The 18,193-nt window shown below is 33.2% G+C and overlaps 3 protein-coding genes across 4 annotated transcripts; all 3 read right to left on the reverse strand.

The window, feature by feature from the left end:
- Positions 1–24: 24 nt before the first annotated feature.
- LOC123910261 (zinc finger CCCH domain-containing protein 62-like) lies at positions 25–4,668 on the reverse strand. The gene is made up of 8 exons (XM_045961349.1): positions 4,237–4,668; positions 4,030–4,147; positions 2,483–2,544; positions 2,342–2,393; positions 2,142–2,247; positions 1,324–1,422; positions 1,092–1,215; positions 25–1,018 (listed from the first exon to the last, which is right to left on the reverse strand). Exons 1-8 carry the CDS (start codon positions 4,490–4,492, stop codon positions 432–434), a joined length of 1,404 nt encoding a protein of 467 aa, XP_045817305.1. The 5' UTR covers positions 4,493–4,668; the 3' UTR covers positions 25–431.
- A 1,021-nt stretch (positions 4,669–5,689) lies between these two features.
- On the reverse strand, positions 5,690–10,475 carry LOC123908538 (CDPK-related kinase 5-like). Of its 2 annotated transcripts, XM_045959209.1 has the most exons (11): positions 9,590–10,475; positions 9,011–9,141; positions 8,787–8,828; positions 8,549–8,657; positions 8,160–8,238; positions 7,782–8,078; positions 7,595–7,707; positions 6,992–7,099; positions 6,848–6,910; positions 6,585–6,752; positions 5,690–6,152 (listed from the first exon to the last, which is right to left on the reverse strand). In XM_045959209.1, exons 1-11 carry the CDS (start codon positions 10,133–10,135, stop codon positions 6,015–6,017), a joined length of 1,794 nt encoding a protein of 597 aa, XP_045815165.1. In that variant the 5' UTR covers positions 10,136–10,475; the 3' UTR covers positions 5,690–6,014. The 2 variants fall into 2 exon arrangements, with proteins under 2 accessions (XP_045815165.1, XP_045815164.1); XM_045959208.1 differs by having other exon boundaries at positions 7,782–8,238; positions 9,590–10,444.
- Positions 10,476–14,357: 3,882 nt separating this feature from the next.
- LOC123911082 (peroxidase 10) lies at positions 14,358–16,832 on the reverse strand. The gene is made up of 4 exons (XM_045962426.1): positions 16,535–16,832; positions 16,046–16,237; positions 15,786–15,948; positions 14,358–14,942 (listed from the first exon to the last, which is right to left on the reverse strand). Exons 1-4 carry the CDS (start codon positions 16,748–16,750, stop codon positions 14,533–14,535), a joined length of 981 nt encoding a protein of 326 aa, XP_045818382.1. The 5' UTR covers positions 16,751–16,832; the 3' UTR covers positions 14,358–14,532.
- Between the last annotated feature and the right edge of the window lie 1,361 nt (positions 16,833–18,193).

Here is an 18,193-nt window from a genome sequence, read left to right on the forward strand (position 1 = left end):
ATTTTATTATTTATATTTTATTAATTTTATTTTATGTATTTTAAAATGTATTTTATAAAATAAATCAGTAATTTTTTTTTTCTTCTTATCCTATCCTGCTGGTAACCCAGCTCAAATTCAGGATAAGAATTATAACTAGAGAGACAAGATAGGATAAGCTTCAGGATTAACTTATCATATCCTGTTGTATCACCAAACACTGGATTGCGGCAGGATATGATACAGTTATCATATCCTGTCTCTTATCATGTGTACCAAACAGACCCTAAAAGTACATTTTTTCCCCAAGGATATATACACCCAAAAATACTGTGTAGACTGGGTCCAAAGTCAGATGCACAGTTGGCAAGCCCAATGTATGCCACTGTTGAAAAGTGAAGCCAAACTGTTCACGTTCCAATTGTTCCAAGTGAAAAACAGATTATTATATATCACATGACATAATTTCTCCCTCCATACCTGTCTCTTGGAGACAAGTATAATGGTCTGTCCATTCGTTCTGTATTCAAATTCTTCACCTCAAAGTTGTAGTATCGATTTGTGTGGGGATGATAGCTATCACTGGGTACATCACTAACACCAGGCCTGAAAGGTGGGAATCCTCTCATATTGGAACTTGTGCCCCTTTCGTGATTAACAAATCCGTTTGATCCATTCCAGTTTTGAGAATTTACTTGATATAGATATGGAATTTGTTGACTACTAGCCTGTAATGGATAGGGTGGGGCTGATCCATTCCAGTTTTGAGAATTTACTTGATATTGATATGGAATTTGTCGACTACTAGCCAGTAATGGATAGGGTGGGGCTTGATAGCGGTCAAATTCAGCAGACTCGTGGACTCTACCCCTTGAAGATGCACTCTCATTCCATGTTGCTTGTGTTGATGGTGTGGCCTCTTTACGTTGATACTTGTTTGCTCTTCTAGAGCCATCAAGGTCCCTAACCTTGTTGGGATCACACAGTCTTCCTTTATTTGATCGTTTGGTATTATGGGCTTCATGCTGCCGCTTAGAACCTAAGAAAGTACAAGCTACGAGTTAATAATAATGTGGAAAACTTTAAGACAGTGCAACACGAACTTATACTACCTTTAGATCCATTTGCATTATAGCTTTTCTTTTGCTGCCTCAACGCTCTCACAGACCTCGCTGCCGCACCACGTCTGTGCTTCTCAGATAGCACTTTGACCCTATCAGCTTCATTTTTCCATATCTAAAGCATGACGAATAACAGTAAAAGAAACAAATAGAAACATCCTGAGGATGGGGAAAACAAGTAAAAAAGATAAATCCTTGCAAAAACTGATTGATTGATTGATACCTGTCTGTAAGTTTTCTGTTTATAGAGATTACGGCCCTTTACAAGCAAAGGAGAAAGTGGAGGTAATTTATTAACCCCACTACTCCACAAAACCTCAACCTGTAAGACATATATGATATGATGATGCAATGAGTTATCACAATTGAAGATTCAAGAGTTTATTGAAGTGTAAAGAGTCCCTTATTAGATAACAGTGATGCGTGCATAATATTAATCTGCAAATTCTGGCATAAGACATTTCTACCGAATGTAAGTTGCAACTATGAAACCAAATATGCTACTCCCTCCGTCCCAAAATGACTTACCCAGTTGACCAATTCACACGGATATATAAATAAAAGGGGAGAGAAGAGTACTTTTACTAAAGTACCCTTATCATGTATTGGTTTAATCAACTTTACCAGAAATGCAAAGTAGAAGATATCGAATTGGAAGTGATGCTAGTATTAATTAGAAGGTATAATTGGAAAAACGCCATTAATATTGCATTGAAAATTGAAAGGGATAATTCATTTTGGGACTTTTTTTTTTACAAATGGGACACTCATTATGGGACGGAGAGAGTACTATTGCTTTCTGAATCTGCTTCACTAAGAAAGAAAGAAAAATTGGTCATTGACCTAGAAAACAATTGTGCACCACCGAAACACCAGCCAAGAGAACAGAGGTATACTTCACAGCCAAGAGAGCCATTGCGCTCCTCATCTTACAAGAGCATATATCACCCCCCAAGGAATTCTTGTTCAAATAAAAGACAAAATGAGTAATACATGACACTTGTTTTAGATTACCAGTACAGTTAAGAGCTTTAGGCTTACAGTGAAGGTATGTTGTTGTTTAGCTGCACCATAGCTTTCCTTGACAACCCTCCCAGCAACAGTTCTGTTTCCTATAACTCTTCCATGCCTAGTCACTTTGTTAAACCTGGTGAAATATACAACTGATTAGTAATAATAAAATAATTATTTGGGACTAGAAGAAAAATTATTTATTAAACATGATTAGACAAACAACTTACTTTTCATAAACCTTTTGTCTAAACAGAACAACATCTCCCAAGCAGACATCACCTGAGAAAAGTGAGAAGGCTACTATTCATCTAAAGAATGATAAGGGTAAGCCTGTAAGGAAGATGAAAGAAAAAGATACAAAAACTCACCCGTACAATTAATGTTGAAGGACCATCTTGGATACAATGTGTACCCACTTCCATGTTTTAACCTGAGATATTGAACTAGTCACTTAGTAAGATAACATAAAGACGTAAGTGCAATAGCTCAAAATCAAACCAACAAGTCCTATCTTCTCAAAAAAAGTACATTACCTTACTCTTGTGTTCAAAAAAATTGAAGTAAAATAGCAGAAAATTGAATAAAACCTATTTTTTAAAAATGAAAATGAAGATATCTAAATGTCATCATGAACTTTGCCAATTCACAAATGTTTCCCATGTCCCAGTGTTTGCTTCTTAACACAAAATCTTACAACATGTAGCACTGAAACCTCATATTGAACATGCGTTAGAGTGTCCCACAATTGTACAACACTCATTTGACATTAATAGAAAACGATATCTTTCTTTGTGAAAAGATTATCAACAAAAAGTGGTAGTGCAGCACATTCCAGCAACAGATAAGTATGTTGATCTTCTTACCAAGTCATTGTCTCCTCTCAGGTTCTTGCCTTTAAGGGACAAACTTCATGTGGTTGACAAATCCACACTTCAATGAAGTGCACCTGGATTTGAAGGGAAGATAATAGAGTATACTGCAGCCAGACTTTTAGATACAGATAGCCAAACAAGGCCTTACCTTTGTAACTGCCTTGTAACTAACTGTGTTGAGTCAGCACAGTTCAGCAGTGATATAAATATCACTACCTTGTTGATTTACAACTAAGGTTTAATTTCAAAGAAATCAGAATATTCAATATGAAACCTCTGTCTCTCCCTCCTTTTTATAACTTTGTTTTCTATTAGACATGCTTCAGACACTAAATTCTAGAGTCGGAATATAAAAATATTTCTTTTCGACTCCGACATCAACATTTTGAGATCATGGCTCCAACAACTAGCCGACACTTACATTCCAACTAGACATGAAAAGGAACACAGCTGGTACCATAATTATCATTTTCAATGGTGTTTGGGGTGAAAGGTCTAACTGATTCGATCCTTTTTAGCTTTTCGGTGTTTATCATTAAGATAAAAGACTTAGTTCAACAGTTCATCGTCTTGTCCTAAAATCTTTTTCCTAAAGAAACAAAACGTTCAAATTGTATAGTGATGTCTCAGTATTTTTTCAGAGGCTCATTATCATAGGAAAAATGTAATACTTAACAAGTTCTTTTATACCATGATAATGAAGATCTATACATCGATCCTAGATTCTCAATTTATATCATTTATAAACGATATTACAAGTTGTATTACAAGTTGAACTAGGTATGACCACCAACCATATGCATATGCATAATTCTACTATGCTAAGCAAATTTAGCATAAAACTATTAAACCTAGAATCACATTAAACCCTAGATTAAAATAGGTAATCAACTTTTCTAAATCCAAAGGTTCTTTAATATTTACCGATCAATTCACTGTCGATTACAGTAGCTAGCAGAAAACAAATACATATAAGTAAACATCAAAGAACATGATTGAAATAACAAGTAAAGATTTAATTTGCAAATTGAAATAGTTACTACCTCCAATGCTCTTTAATCCTGGCAATACAAACCGCTCTATTTCCTGCAAGCCTCAATCCGTGTTTCCGCAAATAGGCTTTGCATTCGGTTAATTTCAAGGAATCAATATCCTTTCCACCTGAAAAATCGAACAAAGAATTCAAATATTCAATAAACTTGATCGATATAAAACATTGTTAATTTTCATTTGGTAGAAGAAATATAAACCTTGAAGGAGAGTAACAACTTTTGCGGAGAGCGATTCGTCATCAACTTTACTATTATCTAATTCAGAAGCTTCATCGCGTTCTTCTTCTTCTTCTTCATCATCGTCAGCAATATCAGTGGCATCTGATTCGGAAGCTTCGTCGCCATCGCTATAATGTTCATCGGAATCGTCGTCGTAATCTTCTTCTTCAGAGGAGGAGGCGGAGGAAGAAGAGAGAATAATGGCTTCTCTTTTTCCTCTCCTCTTATGATTCATTTCTTTGTAAGTTGTAACCGCGATTTTCGTATACACATGCCGCGGTATTTATTCGTGTGGAAATATTTGAAATTGAAATGAAAGAAGCAAAGAGAAAGAGCGGCGCTGAGCCTGGCTGGGTTTATGATTTTTTGGGTAAAAACTAGGAAAAAAACTTTTGATCTTTTTTGGTAAAAACTAGAAAAAGGTTCATGCACTTTTGGATTGTGGTGTAAAATAAGTTTACACGGTCGATAAATTAATACCATCTATATTTTTCTTCACGCCATTTCACTTCATCCAACTTTTTATGATATAATAAATTGATAGTTTTTATTGAATAATATATTTATTTTCATTAAAACTGAATTTGAAAAAGTGTGTGGTAAATTAGCAATTAAACTAACTAATTCTATAAAATTATATATTTAATTGGGTATAAAAAATAAATTATTTAATTTCTGACCTCAAGTGATTTGAGCCCCCTCTAATCGCAATTATGAGATCAAACTGTGGTCTTCCATACCAAGTGTAGCATCAATCACCACCGGAACAAATAACATTTGGTACACTACTTAATTAACATGTGAAAATGCTTCAAGTATAAGCTTTTGCGAAAACATCTGTTACCAAAATCACTTTACTTTTATAATCTTTCAAACTTATCCACCGCAGGTTATCCAATTTATTTATTTTGTGCAAAGGAGGGTAGAACCCACAAGTTATCCACTTTAAAACTAACAGTTTGACCTCAGTTACCTTCAGTCTTTGTAATCTTGTCTTTTGTTTCATTGTTTCATAAGGTAAACCATTTTTCACGACTTGGCGCATATTTGGAACTGAAGGCAGTGCATTACAATTCTCGTCATCCAATTCAAACTACTGCAGAAGCTAGAAGTTAAAACTGCAAACATCATATCCGCCACAAGTCAAGAGGGCGGGCGGTCCCAAACAGATACTTAGATCATCGATAACTTTGTGATCCAGGGATGTTACAACTTACAACAAGCAACTACACACATCCTGATTCTTACGAAGTGCCAACAGGATTAGCACTCAGATACATGTTTGGAATCACAACAGATTTGACAAAATCAGAGTGAGTGAGACCGTAATTTTGTTGAAGCTCCAAAATGTAACTTTTGCAAAATTACAGTGGTTCACCGTGAATACAAACACCACTTAGTAACTGCATATTCCAGAAACCAAAATCTACAATGACACCAAAAGACCAAAAGCTCTTTTATTCACAGCCTGGGATGCAAGTCAATTAATTTGCACGTGGACAAGAATATCGTTTCTCAACTCTAAATCTCAGAACGTGTTACAAACTTGCAATATATAAGTGTACCCTACTAATAACAACCATACATATTCTCACCTGTAACTTAACAGACTACAGCTTTACAGTGGAAAAATACAAACTCCTATGGTAAGGTTTAATTAACTCCATCATATGGTAAGAAAAAAAACTTGTGCCTTGTAACAGATTATCGTGGTATTGTTTAGCAGCCTTGGATATTGTATTGAGCTTCAAAAATCTTTATTGAGCTTTTGCAAGACTCCTTGATGGGCCATGCAACAATTTTACAAATCCAAGGAAGCTTAACTTCCCATCAGTGTGCCGAATCCAATCATGAAGAACAGCATGTACAGGGATAGATGGACCAAGCCCAAGTTCCTGAGTATTTTAGTTAAAACCATTCATGAGAAAATGTAGTTCCATAACTATAAAAAGTAGCCACTGTTTACTAATTTAAATCAAAGTCAAACCAAATAATCCCATAAGTTGCTAATAAAAAGACAATATTGATTGACCCATAAACTTATATCAACTGAAATTAGTTTTTTCTTTCAAAGAAAAAGAAGAAACTAGTTTCTTGCACTATACCTATAACAATATTGACCTTCACATTCTATTAACTTTGAAACTGCTAGGCATTATGTAAATGTAGCTAGAACTAGAATAGAGATTATGAGAAATAAAGAAATTTCATATAATGATGTCATCATTTAAATAATAATAATAATAATAATAATAATAATAATAATAATAATAATAATAATAATAATCAACATGATAATGACAGTTATTAGTATGATGTTATCATACCGAAGCTAATTCGTCGATGACTATGGCCTTGTTTCCATCCTTTTCAAACATGTCAAAGGCACAACGAGCACGCTTTTCCCAGTGGTCAAGTGCTTCAAGTTGATGAACACTAAGTGTAGCTGCACAGAACTCATCAAAACCCATCCTTCTATATTGCAATGCATTAAGCTGCCACCGAGATTATTTATATCATTAACCATTGTGGCCACAAAACTACATTTGAAAAATTGAGAGGTATTCTACAGTTAAATCACCGCACTTACTGATGCCAGAAAGTCAGCAATGCGTGACTCCTTCATAGCATCTGTGGCATTTAACGTAAAGGCCTGCCAAACTCAAACTTGTGAGATGATAAACACCTTCTTCTTAATAGCATAAGTAAAAAGAATATGAAGCAAAAAACCAACCGCTTGTATATTTTCCAAGCTAATGGTGCCATTTTTGTTGGGCTCTAAAAGTGCAAATTGCTCTTTCAAATAAACGAGCTCATCCTCAGTTAATGTCTTAGACAGAGCCTGTGTCAATGCCCATGGAAATAACATTTTTAATAAGTTATTAAGAAGTACATAAGAGTGTTATAAACCAAAAGAAGAAAGGCTAAAAGAACAAACATCATAACAGAAAGAACCGCTCACACCTAATGGTTTTAAAGGAAACTATGTATATGTAAAACTTTTGGTCACATCTTTAACTTTAAACATCCAAAAATCATTTCATCTTTAGAAGAAGGAAAAAAATTGAGTCCGCCATGTTGGAAAAAGAAAAACTGAAAAATCCAGCAGGGCTGCTTTTCAGTATTTGGACGACAATCAACTTTAGCTACAACTCCAACATTAAATTTAACATAAACACTTAAATAAGTAGTAAACCTAATCATATTAATAGATGAAGAGTAGAATTATTGAAAATCAAGAGAGAAGGAGTAATAGGACATACATTTTAACAGAGGCTTATTGCAGATCAAGATCAGGTTTTTAAAAGCAGGCAATGTTTTATATAAAGAGACTCACCCTTAAAGCAGCTCTTCTTAGAGATGAAGAACGCATGTATGTCTTCATGAGCTTGAATACTAAAATATCCAAAGGCAATTCCGCATCCTCGTAGTTTTTAATCCACGGATGACCTGCAGCACACAATTGTGAGTAGCAAACTAGAAATAAAAGAATGAGCAACATCAATGATTGCTGAGAAACTCACGTAATGCCTGCGCTGCACTCATTCTTTTCCTTGGATCTTTATTTAGTAATCGCTTAACAAAATCCCTTGCCTCGTCTGATAGAGAAGGCCAAGGAGGTTCGTCAAAACTTGGATCTGCTTTCAATACAGTACGAAAGATGCCAGACTCAGTCCGAGCCCAAAAGGGACGGCTGCCACATAATAAAATATATGCAATCACTCCAATACTCCAGACATCAGCCTCAGTACTATAAGCTCTATGTAGAACTTCAGGAGCCACATAGTATGCACTACCCACAATATCATTGAGCCTTTCATCTGTAAAGCACAATGAGAGGTCAAAAAACAAAGCATGTCCAAGATATGCAATATATACTTGTAAAAGGAATCCAAACATACCTAGTTTAACAAAATCTGACAGCCCAAAGTCTATGGCCTTCAGTTCTGAGTTTTCATCCATGGATGCAAACAAGAAGTTCTGATCCAAAAATTAGCCATATTTAGAACTTTGAAGTTAAACCCTGATAAGAATTCGGAGACAAGTCCCACATACCAAATCAAACAAAATCGTAACCATCATATGTCCATATTCTACTACCCCTCTCCTCCACCCCCCAAGGATAAACAAATATTCACATAAAAGGAAAGGGTCTTTTCAAAATGCAAAAGATACTTCGATCATACATACATGATATATCTGAGTGTCTAATTACTTAAGCTGGACACTGAGCTCAATATTATGATGTACAAATAAAAAAGTAATATACAAAACTGGAAATATATTTCACCTCCGGTTTAAGATCACGATGTACAACACCCTGTAGATGGCAAAATGCAGCAGCATTCAGTATTTGTCTCAGGATAGCTTTTGCATCTTCCTCTGTGTATTTCCCACCTCTGAAAGAGCAAAGAACTAACTTATATCCGTCAAACACATCATTTTGCCTCGTTCAATGACTTCCATTCATCGACGATTTAAATTTTAACATTCAGAAGATTGTATCTCAAAACTAACTAAATAAATACCTTGATAATATTCTGTCCAACAGCTCTCCACCTTCACACAATCTGGGAGATGCAAGAGAGTTTAGGAAAGATCATTTAATTATAAAGATATATTACAATTAAATTGTCCTTAATTATCCAAAAAGGAAGGACAAAATATATATCCGTATTATAAATCAAATCAAATTGCTACGAAAGATGAACTACAACATTCAACTGAAATGAAAAGCATAATAAAAGCTTACTCCATTACTATATAGACATTAGCATTATCTTCATAAGCCTCATAGAATCGTACTAGATTCTTATGTCCATTCAAAGCTCTCAATATTTTCACTTCCCTTCTCACATCCTCAATAGCAATAGCAGTAGTCATCTACAATCAAAACATAAAAAAATTAGAACACAAAGACCTTGCTTGGATAAACAACTCAAACATAAGTTTCTATCATATAAGTGCTTATGTATAAGCTAATAGTCCAACTTTTTTTTGTCTGTAGACAAAGTGGCAAACACGGCTAAAACTCACACACACACACACTGCGAGGTCCCACGATCGAATCCGAGTGAAGGTGACCGGCCTAGCAATATCAACTTTGCCAGTTGAACTGAGACTTATAGACCTAAGTGTTGTTATATAAACTATGAATCGTTTTCGGGAAATATGTTGAAACCAACTTATGAACATGCCATAAGTTGTTTCCATAAGCTCTTCCAAACAGTAGCACAATTGCTTATATCAATATATAAGCTTATATAAGCTCAAATAGGTCGATCCAAACATTCAAAAAGTGATTAATTTGCATGTGAAAATTATTGACAACCTTGGCTTTAGGAATCACTTTGACAGCAACTTGTTGACCTTTAAGATCACCTTTCTTCAACCTAGCAGCACAAGTATAACCAAAATGTCCTCTTCCAACTTCATCTCCAACATCATATTTACTTCCAAAATGCTTGGAGAATCCAAAATTCTTATCAAGAGCAGCAACAGACACAGTCTCCTCTTCACCACCTTCCGGTATCGAAGCTTCATTAGGCTTAACCGAACCATGTCTCCGTGCTAGAAGCGATCTTATATGCTTCGCCGGAGACGGTGGAGGAAACGGTTTCTTAAAAAATTTCCTCGCCGGAGACATCTTTGAGAAAAATTGATGAGCTGGACTCGGACTATAGAACGGAAAAAACGGAGATCTCTTAACATTTTGTTGTTCAGTATTAGGGTTTTGGTTTTCGCCATTAACGGAGTTTGTGTAAGGTTCTGAAGTGGCGTTAACTGTAACGGAGTTGGTTGGAGGAAGTTGAAGGTTGTTGTTAGTGTTGAAATTGCGAGAGGAGGAGTGTGTTGATTTTGAAGTGCAAATACCCATTGAATTGAATTGAATTGTTGTTGTTTCTGTTAAGATCAAAGCATTTTTTGCATGTGAATGTAAAATTTGTAATGTAATAATGTAGGATTAGTGAATTGAAGAAAATGGATTATGAGGGTAGAATTGGAAAAGTGTTGGGAGTTGAATTGAGAAATGAAATTGAAGTTGGTTACTGGTTAGTGGTTATGGTTAGGTTCGTTGATCACGGAGAGTGTGTGTGTTTTTATGAAAATGAAAATGGTGGGGACTTAGAAGGTGATGAATGAATGAATGAAGAAAAGAACAGAGAGAAAGTAAACGAACAAAACAAACGACGAACGAACGTGTCTCTTTTCGTTGCAATTAATCAATCTTTCGGTGATTTTTTATTTTTTATTTTAAATAATATAATAGAGAATATGAAATTAATAATGAATAGAGAATAGTCCCTCCTTAATATTTTATAAATAAAAATACATTTTTTAAGTTAATTATATATTTAATGCATATAGTTTATATTATAGATCAGATATATTAAATATACAACGAACCTAAAAAGTTTAAACAGTCCATATTATATCTATATATATCATGTTAAACCTATATAAGTTCATATCATGTTTGTCAAAAAAAAAATAATTCATATAAAAAAGTCAAAATTTTGCCCATTAAAACTAAAAACAAAAAGAATTTTTTTGTAGGGATAAAAAACAAGTGATTTTATTTTTCAGGGACGAAAACCAAAACTATAAAAGTATGGATTGAAAATATATTTTACCCTATAATTGTATTAGTCTCATGAGCTTAACTTGGCAGAGATATTGCATTATATACCTAGGGGTTGATGTTTGAACTCCTGATCATTCCATTTATTCAATTTAGGGGTGAAATTTCTAACCACCAGACGATTTGAAAAAAAAAATAATAGTGTAATTATACTGTATTAAACAATTATGAGTTCATTGAAATTTGAAACCGTCCATTATGCATGGAGAATTGAGTAATGGACTTTGATTTCAGTTGCTTAGATTAGACTTGTTTATCTTAATCAAGGAAATAAAGATAATCAATCAACTCCTTTGATTCATAAGCAGTTCATTCATTGTATATTTTAAAAGAGATTTTAAAAACTTTAAACTAATCAAAAGATGTCATCATTATTTAAATATTTTTGACAGATGTTTCAATGTTAGTGGTAAATTAGTGGATTCATTATGTTTCAAATTTTAAAGTTTGAAACACCTACTTCTTCAATGTTTTGTAGTAGTAGTTTACCAACCATATAAATATTTCTCAATATGCAAGCTCTTGTTATATCATCAAATTCAACAATATAAAATTTCTTAGGAGGAGATTTAAAAGTGAACATAAGGATTTGACCGATATGTATGACGTTGTATGTTCGATCTTTACCTCAATTGTAAATAAATAAGTGCACATTAAAAGAGTTTAGGGTGAGCTTAAAATTTAAAGCCTAATTATCAGCACGTTTTTTTAACCACCTCACAAGTCACAAATATGTCTATCTGAATATGACAATCAAGACACATAAACTCATAGACGCGTCTAAGCCTTAGACACATCCGTGAGTTTAGAGGTCTGATTTACTATTTCATAAATTTGAAAATTAATTAATGAGAGAAGTGTAGGTTTAATATTCGATAAATAAAAGATTGGCTATTTTTTTGTTAGTGGTCTCGGATTGCATTGAATGAATCACCCCTTCCTTTTCTTATTTATTCTTTTTATAACAAAAATGAATCACCTCTATGTCAAAATTTAAGTTGGTCAAGTTGATAAAAAGTTGACTCATACTACACAACAATATATGTTCAACTCTCGTTGCTAATGTTAGGATCTTACTGAATTGTAAATATTTTTATAAAATCTAAATCTTGAGATTTATGTTTTTTTTTTTTTGAAAAGACCAAAATGAAATATATATATACCAAAAAGTCTTCTCAGCACAAGACGTACCAAGAGAGACTAAAGTAAGTTACAGCCAAAATCAAAAGGAATCTTGAGATTTATGTTAATTTTAGTGAGTCCTAAGACTCAACTCACCTAAACATGTTGTTGGATTTCAAGTGTAGGTGGTTAAGTTCTACATCGATCATGTATGGGAAAATATTGAATTTATAAAGAGAGATGACTCATTAACGTAATGCCTTAAGATTTTTGGTGGAAATGTGGTGTCTCCCTCTCTTATGATGCGGATCCATTGTTTCTCTTGAGCTTCTCCAGACTATCCGACACATGTTTCTTTATAAGACTTTTTTTTTAAGAATCGCCCTTATATAGATGCCAAACAGAAGAATCCATTCCCTCGTTCGCAGTACCATTTTCAAATTTTCAAAATACAAAGATTGTTTTAAAATAATTAAATTAGTGGATAATTCCAAATTGGTCCCCCGTGCACCCTTCATTCATTCGCTATCATTGTTTGTTTTTTTCATTAGATCGTTATTATGTTTTCTGTATTATTCCATCTGTTTTGAATTGCAAAATTCTTCTGAACACTCAAAACAAATTAATTGTGTATTTTCCTTGCTTCCCACTCAACGCCATCAACATTATTTAGCTCCCCACATACATTTCGGACCTTTGTGTTCATCTCATGTTGCTTTCTTTGATCTGTACTAATCACTGTTTAAATTCTTGTGCCAAATTTCTCTATTTTTTTACTCAAGTGTGACTCATGTTAATGAAAAGATGTTCGTATTATATATAATGTGATATGATATTTTTATCAGTTGAGTTAAACTCATAGGGACTGTTTGTATTATAAACTCTAATTGGTTCAAAAAAATATATTATATATATTCCAATTGGTTTGGGACTATCCTGCCCTCTTTAAATTTATAATAATAAAGAAACTTGGTATTCCAATTAATTATTAAACAATTTAATATATTTTGTATCAAAAGAAAAAATTATATATGTATGAAATTTTATATATTTAATAATAAAAAAATTAATTCAACCATGAATGGATTTATAAAATTTGTATTCTACACAGAGATATAATTGCATGTTAAATTTGACCCATGATGTGAACAAGTGAATTTAATAATACACACACAATATATAAGATTTGAATACCCCGCCAACTTAAAAAGAAATTTAGTATGATTTAAGAAACATAATGTGGAATTAGATTTTGACCTTGTCTCTCTGCCTACGTGTATACCAAGTTATGTAACGTACGTATGGTATGACGATACAATCCTTACATTTTAAAATTTTGATTCAATTAAAATATCATTTTAAAATTTTGATAATTAAAATATAAAGTTTGACTTCATCAAACAATAATGATGCGTAAAAAGATGTTTTGGCAATAATTTATAAAGAATCAACATTAAAAAAAAAAAAAATCTTTAGTGCAAGTCAAAGGGTACCTCAATTTTGTATGAGGAGAAGAATTGCGAAAGGATATGATCACATGCACAAAGAAGACCTATTGATGGTTACCTCAATTTTGTATCCCCACAACACAATTCATGCGCGTGCTCTAATTATTAAACCAACAAAAAAATTTGAGACCATGTTAAAGCTAGTTGTTTTTTAGTTTTGAAATGTGTCAAACTGATTAGTTTTTTTTTTAATTGTTAGATAGCATAGTGGTTAGAAATTTCATCTTTAAAATGGATAATTAAGTTGTGTGTTTAGGGTTCGAACTTTAGCCCCTGCATATAAAATGCGATGTCCCTGCCAACTAATTCAACACTGAGACAAAAAATTAGCAAGTTAGCAAGATACATAATCTTGGACGAGTTAATTGGCTCAACTTTTATATATTATTATAAGTTTGTCAAGGTAGATTATGATAAAATAGCTTATAAAATTATAATTTTCACTAGTGTGAAATTATAAATTTGCAGAAGCTCTGGAGTGAACTTGCTATTTTGCATCTGAATTTCATTTCAGAGGCAATTAAATTGGTTGAAACAAAATTACACGCCACTCGCCCAAACTTATCCTATGCTCCTTTGCCCAATCAACCTAGAGCCTCTACATCCATACTAACCACCCCGACCACCACTCCCACCATGACCAGTCTTAACCAGCCCCTTTCCCTCCCTGCCTAGCCTTACCGGCCCCACCTTCCAACAACCGCAATCCCCACCAATCCGTCTATTATCTAAAAAATCTGAACTGAGAGCCAAATGCTTGTGTCCGACACGATACACGGTTAATCTGAGGAGTGTTCGTACTTCGTGTTTGTGAACAAAATACATCATTGATGGACAAGATATGATTTTACACATAAATTTCTCAAAATACAAACAGACCCCCTAATATACAATAACACATTTATATCATTATTTGAGACAGACACAGTTTCATACAACTATAGTACTAAACTTTTTAAAATCAAAGCAAGAGAAAAATATAAATACATATCATATAATATATTAGTTAACAACCCTACAATTTTTCCTTATTTGACCCTGTTGTCCTGTAAGAACACCGATGCGGCCCATTTTCTCAACAGAAACTGCAAAATCTCTGAAAAACAGAATAGGCCATTTGCTATAATTGGTAACCAATGAAGCAGTTATATTGTCACCCAAAAGAGCTTGGTCTGATTGAAGCAGTCCAGTGTTGCTCAAAACATTTTTGTAATATGTGTTATCAAATGTGTTTGTAGTGACAGGATCCAATGGAGCCAAATTGGTGTCGGAATCGGCTTGATTTGGACATGTTTTCTGTAAATTTTGTAGAAGGGATGAATCAAGTGATGGATCAGATTTGCCAGAGCCACCAAAATCAAAGAGCCTGTTCTTGAATGTAAAGCAATGAGCAAAACCAAATGTGTGTGCACCTGTATATATTAAGTACATAGTTAATACACATGAACCTTGTGAAAATTGTCTCTTATAAAACAATTGTATGCAATAAAATCGGAGAAGTTATTAGCTTATGTACACAAAAAACTTAAATTTCTATTTTGTAAAGATGAATTAGACTCTGAAATGGTATCGAAGTCTATCTATAAATGTCACCCATCAAATTATAAATGCACCAAATTTAATATTGTCGTATATCACACCTAATATTTCTTTAGCATTCAAATTCCTTTTCACTCCCATCTATTTATAATTCATGTGATCTATTTTTATATATCAACCATGTAAGTACAACTCAGTTGGTAGCAGTAAGGATGTTGATGTTTATAGGATTTAGATTTGAATTTATGATTTTCTACTTCTTTACATTTAAGGTGTGTGAGTCTAGTCTGTAAACTACTTGATCAAAAATTAAATAAAATTTAGATACCAAAATTTTGACTTCATTAGAAATCAAGAGAAGTGTTGTGAAAAACCATGCTGTGAGTCATTATCCATGTAGTAAGACACGCTGACGTGGCATGTGAGTCACTTGTCACATGTGCGTTGACTTGGTTAAAATTAGCGGGGGTCATTCTTTTGCAAAAGAGACTAAAGTTAAGATGTCAAAATCGCAAGTTTGTGAAGGTTATGAACCAAAAGTGATATTTTGAAAGTTTAAGGGCCAAAATCGCAAGTTTGTAAAAATTAAGGAGCTAAAAGTGCAATTTGGTATATTTGATGTTCATTTTTTTTCTTTCTACTAGGCCAACTCTAATGGGTCATATATCATGTTATAAATATTTTCACATACACAAATAATTATGAAGGAAGCAAACCTGAGAGAACCGCTACATCCTTCTTTTCAAGACCTTTGGAAACGAACTTAGCAGTAAGATTTTCTAAAGGTTCAAAGGGTGATGGCAAGTTATTTGCTTCACTTTCACTTGCTGTTGTGCCATCTCTACGACCAAGAGGTACATACCAAAATGGCCCTTTACTCTGAAATAATTAATAGTCCAAATAAGTATATCATGTAGTATAAATATTTAATTAAGTAGTCACCAAATAACTAAATTAAACAGTAGTGAGTTCTTACTAGATATACAGCATCTCTAGCTGCTAGAGTAAGTATATCAGCACATGACACTGTGGATGGACAAGCACTCTCTAAGTCAGATTTGATTTTGTCAATTACATCAAATCCTCTTAATGAATTTGCATTAGGCAATGCATTTTTCTCCCCTTTTAGTGTGTCTGTGTCATCCAATAGCACAGATGCATCACATCCCTATGTAACACAAAAAATGAAAAAAATAAATTATTATTTACCTTATTTTAACATTAAAATGCAAACACCGCATTTGACATTAAAATTTTGATGTCAACAAATTATTTTGATGTGGTATGTGAGTCATCGTTCATATGACAACATGCTGACGTGATATGTGATTCACTTGCCACATGTGCGTTTAACTTGGTAAAGAGGCCAAAATTACAAGTTTGTAAAAGTTAGGGGACTAAAAGTGCAATTTAGCCATAAATAAAAAAAGATAAAAGAAAACTAAAATTGAGAGAGCTTAATTACAAGAACAAAACAATCATGGAAATGAAGGCGAATGAGAGAAGCAGCAATCCTTGAGTCATTAGCTATAGCTGACAAGATATTATCTTTAACAATTTTGTTCAAGTTTGGACAAGTTCTATTATAGAAATTGTAATAAAGTTGAGAGTACACAAGTGGAGTAAGAAACACAAGACAAAACATAAAAACAAAAGCATGTTTCTTAGTGACACACTCCATAAGTTCAAACTATGATGACAATTAGGGAAAGTTAATTTGTTGTGTTGACAAAGTTAATTAGAATTGTGTGAGACAATGAGTTATAAGGTGAAACAATTTATAGAAGAAATAAAGAAGCACTTGTTAGTTGTTAATGTAGTTTTTATAGAGTGGCTAAGCCACTATAATTGTCCTTATCTCTATAGTTTGGTACAAGTCCAAAATTTCTGCTCTAGGTGGCAAGATGATGCAGTATGAGAATATTAATTAAAAAAGCCCCTAGAGTATATAATTAACACACATGATGTATAAGGGAACTTGATTGAAAGAGTGTTGATTTAATTTCTCCTACTTGTCCATGCACTTTCATGAGAATAATTCTTATGCATTGTTTGGATCAGTTAGCTAGGAGAATAATTTTCAATGCAGAAATTATAAGTGGATGATTTTTTTTTTATAAGCAAATTATAAGTGGATGATGTTTCATGCATGTTTGAATGTGTTCTATGAATATGTCATGTGGTGGAACATGAGTGTGCAATCATGATAGAAAAGTTACCAAAGCAAAATAAGAGATTAGATCATAATAATAAATTAAGAACAAGGCATTTTGTGGTAAACTACATTACCAACTTTGTGCCGTCTCAAAACTTGTCAACGGTAATATTTTAGTTGAAATAAGTCGATTTTTTAATTTGTGATTGAGTTTGGGTATTTAATAAACAGCCAATTAAAGTAATTCCAACCTCGCGCAACTCTATTTTTTTTTCTAACATTCAGTGCACTATACAATATATTGTTGATTTTATGATGATTGTGTGACAATTTTAAAAAATTCGTTAATCTTGATGATTTTTATTTTATTACAGTTTAGTCCGAAACATTAACCGCACTGCTATATGGTACAACCAATTTTTCTTGCGAAATTAAGCTAATGCGCACCAGTCCAATTTTTAAGGAACAGAAAAAAGGTTTGACAAAAAAAAAAAAAAAATGACAACCAACAATAAATTAGTTCAAGTGATAAGGATTTTGATCATCTTAAGCATGTGGTCAGGAATTCGATTCCTGACTCATGCATACTCCATGTAGCGGCAATGTAGCGGAGTATTGATATATCATATATCAGATACATATCGAATATAGTATATGGAAGTCATTTTAAAGTCAATACTTCAAAAATCTGACATACATGGGATATCAAAGAACATTGTATTCGGAACAGAAGAAGGTACTAGTACATTGGATTCAACCAATGACCTTATTATACTCAAAGCCACTGTAAGTTGATGATCTATTTGATCTTTGATTTCCTACTTGGACTCCAACGAAGGATAGTGGGGTTATATATATATATATATATATATATATATATATATATATATATATATATATATATATATATATATATGAATAATGCTAGCAACACACTCTTTAACAAACACACTCCAACACACTCTCTTT

The sequence above is a fragment of the Trifolium pratense genome, linkage group LG2 (assembly GCF_020283565.1).
Source record: "Trifolium pratense cultivar HEN17-A07 linkage group LG2, ARS_RC_1.1, whole genome shotgun sequence".
In the NCBI taxonomy this organism is placed as follows: Eukaryota; Viridiplantae; Streptophyta; class Magnoliopsida; order Fabales; family Fabaceae; genus Trifolium; species Trifolium pratense.

Coding starts and splice junctions, on each gene's coding strand:
- LOC123910261 (XM_045961349.1), bottom strand. CDS start 4,492: ATGAATCATAAGAGGAGAGGAAAAAGAGAAGCCATTATTCTCTCTTCT. Junction 2,394..2,482: donor CTTCAACATTAATTGTACGG/GTGAGTTTTTGT, acceptor CACTTTTCTCAG/GTGATGTCTGCTTGGGAGAT. Junction 1,423..2,141: donor AACAACAACATACCTTCACT/GTAAGCCTAAAG, acceptor TATGTCTTACAG/GTTGAGGTTTTGTGGAGTAG.
- LOC123908538 (XM_045959208.1), bottom strand. CDS start 10,135: ATGGGTATTTGCACTTCAAAATCAACACACTCCTCCTCTCGCAATTTC. Junction 8,239..8,548: donor ATCGTGATCTTAAACCGGAG/GTGAAATATATT, acceptor TTTTTGGATCAG/AACTTCTTGTTTGCATCCAT. Junction 6,753..6,847: donor TTGCTGACTTTCTGGCATCA/GTAAGTGCGGTG, acceptor TCTCGGTGGCAG/CTTAATGCATTGCAATATAG.
- LOC123911082 (XM_045962426.1), bottom strand. CDS start 16,750: ATGGAGTGTGTCACTAAGAAACATGCTTTTGTTTTTATGTTTTGTCTT. Junction 15,949..16,045: donor CTAGAGATGCTGTATATCTA/GTAAGAACTCAC, acceptor TAATTATTTCAG/AGTAAAGGGCCATTTTGGTA. Junction 14,943..15,785: donor GGATGTAGCGGTTCTCTCAG/GTTTGCTTCCTT, acceptor TAATATATACAG/GTGCACACACATTTGGTTTT.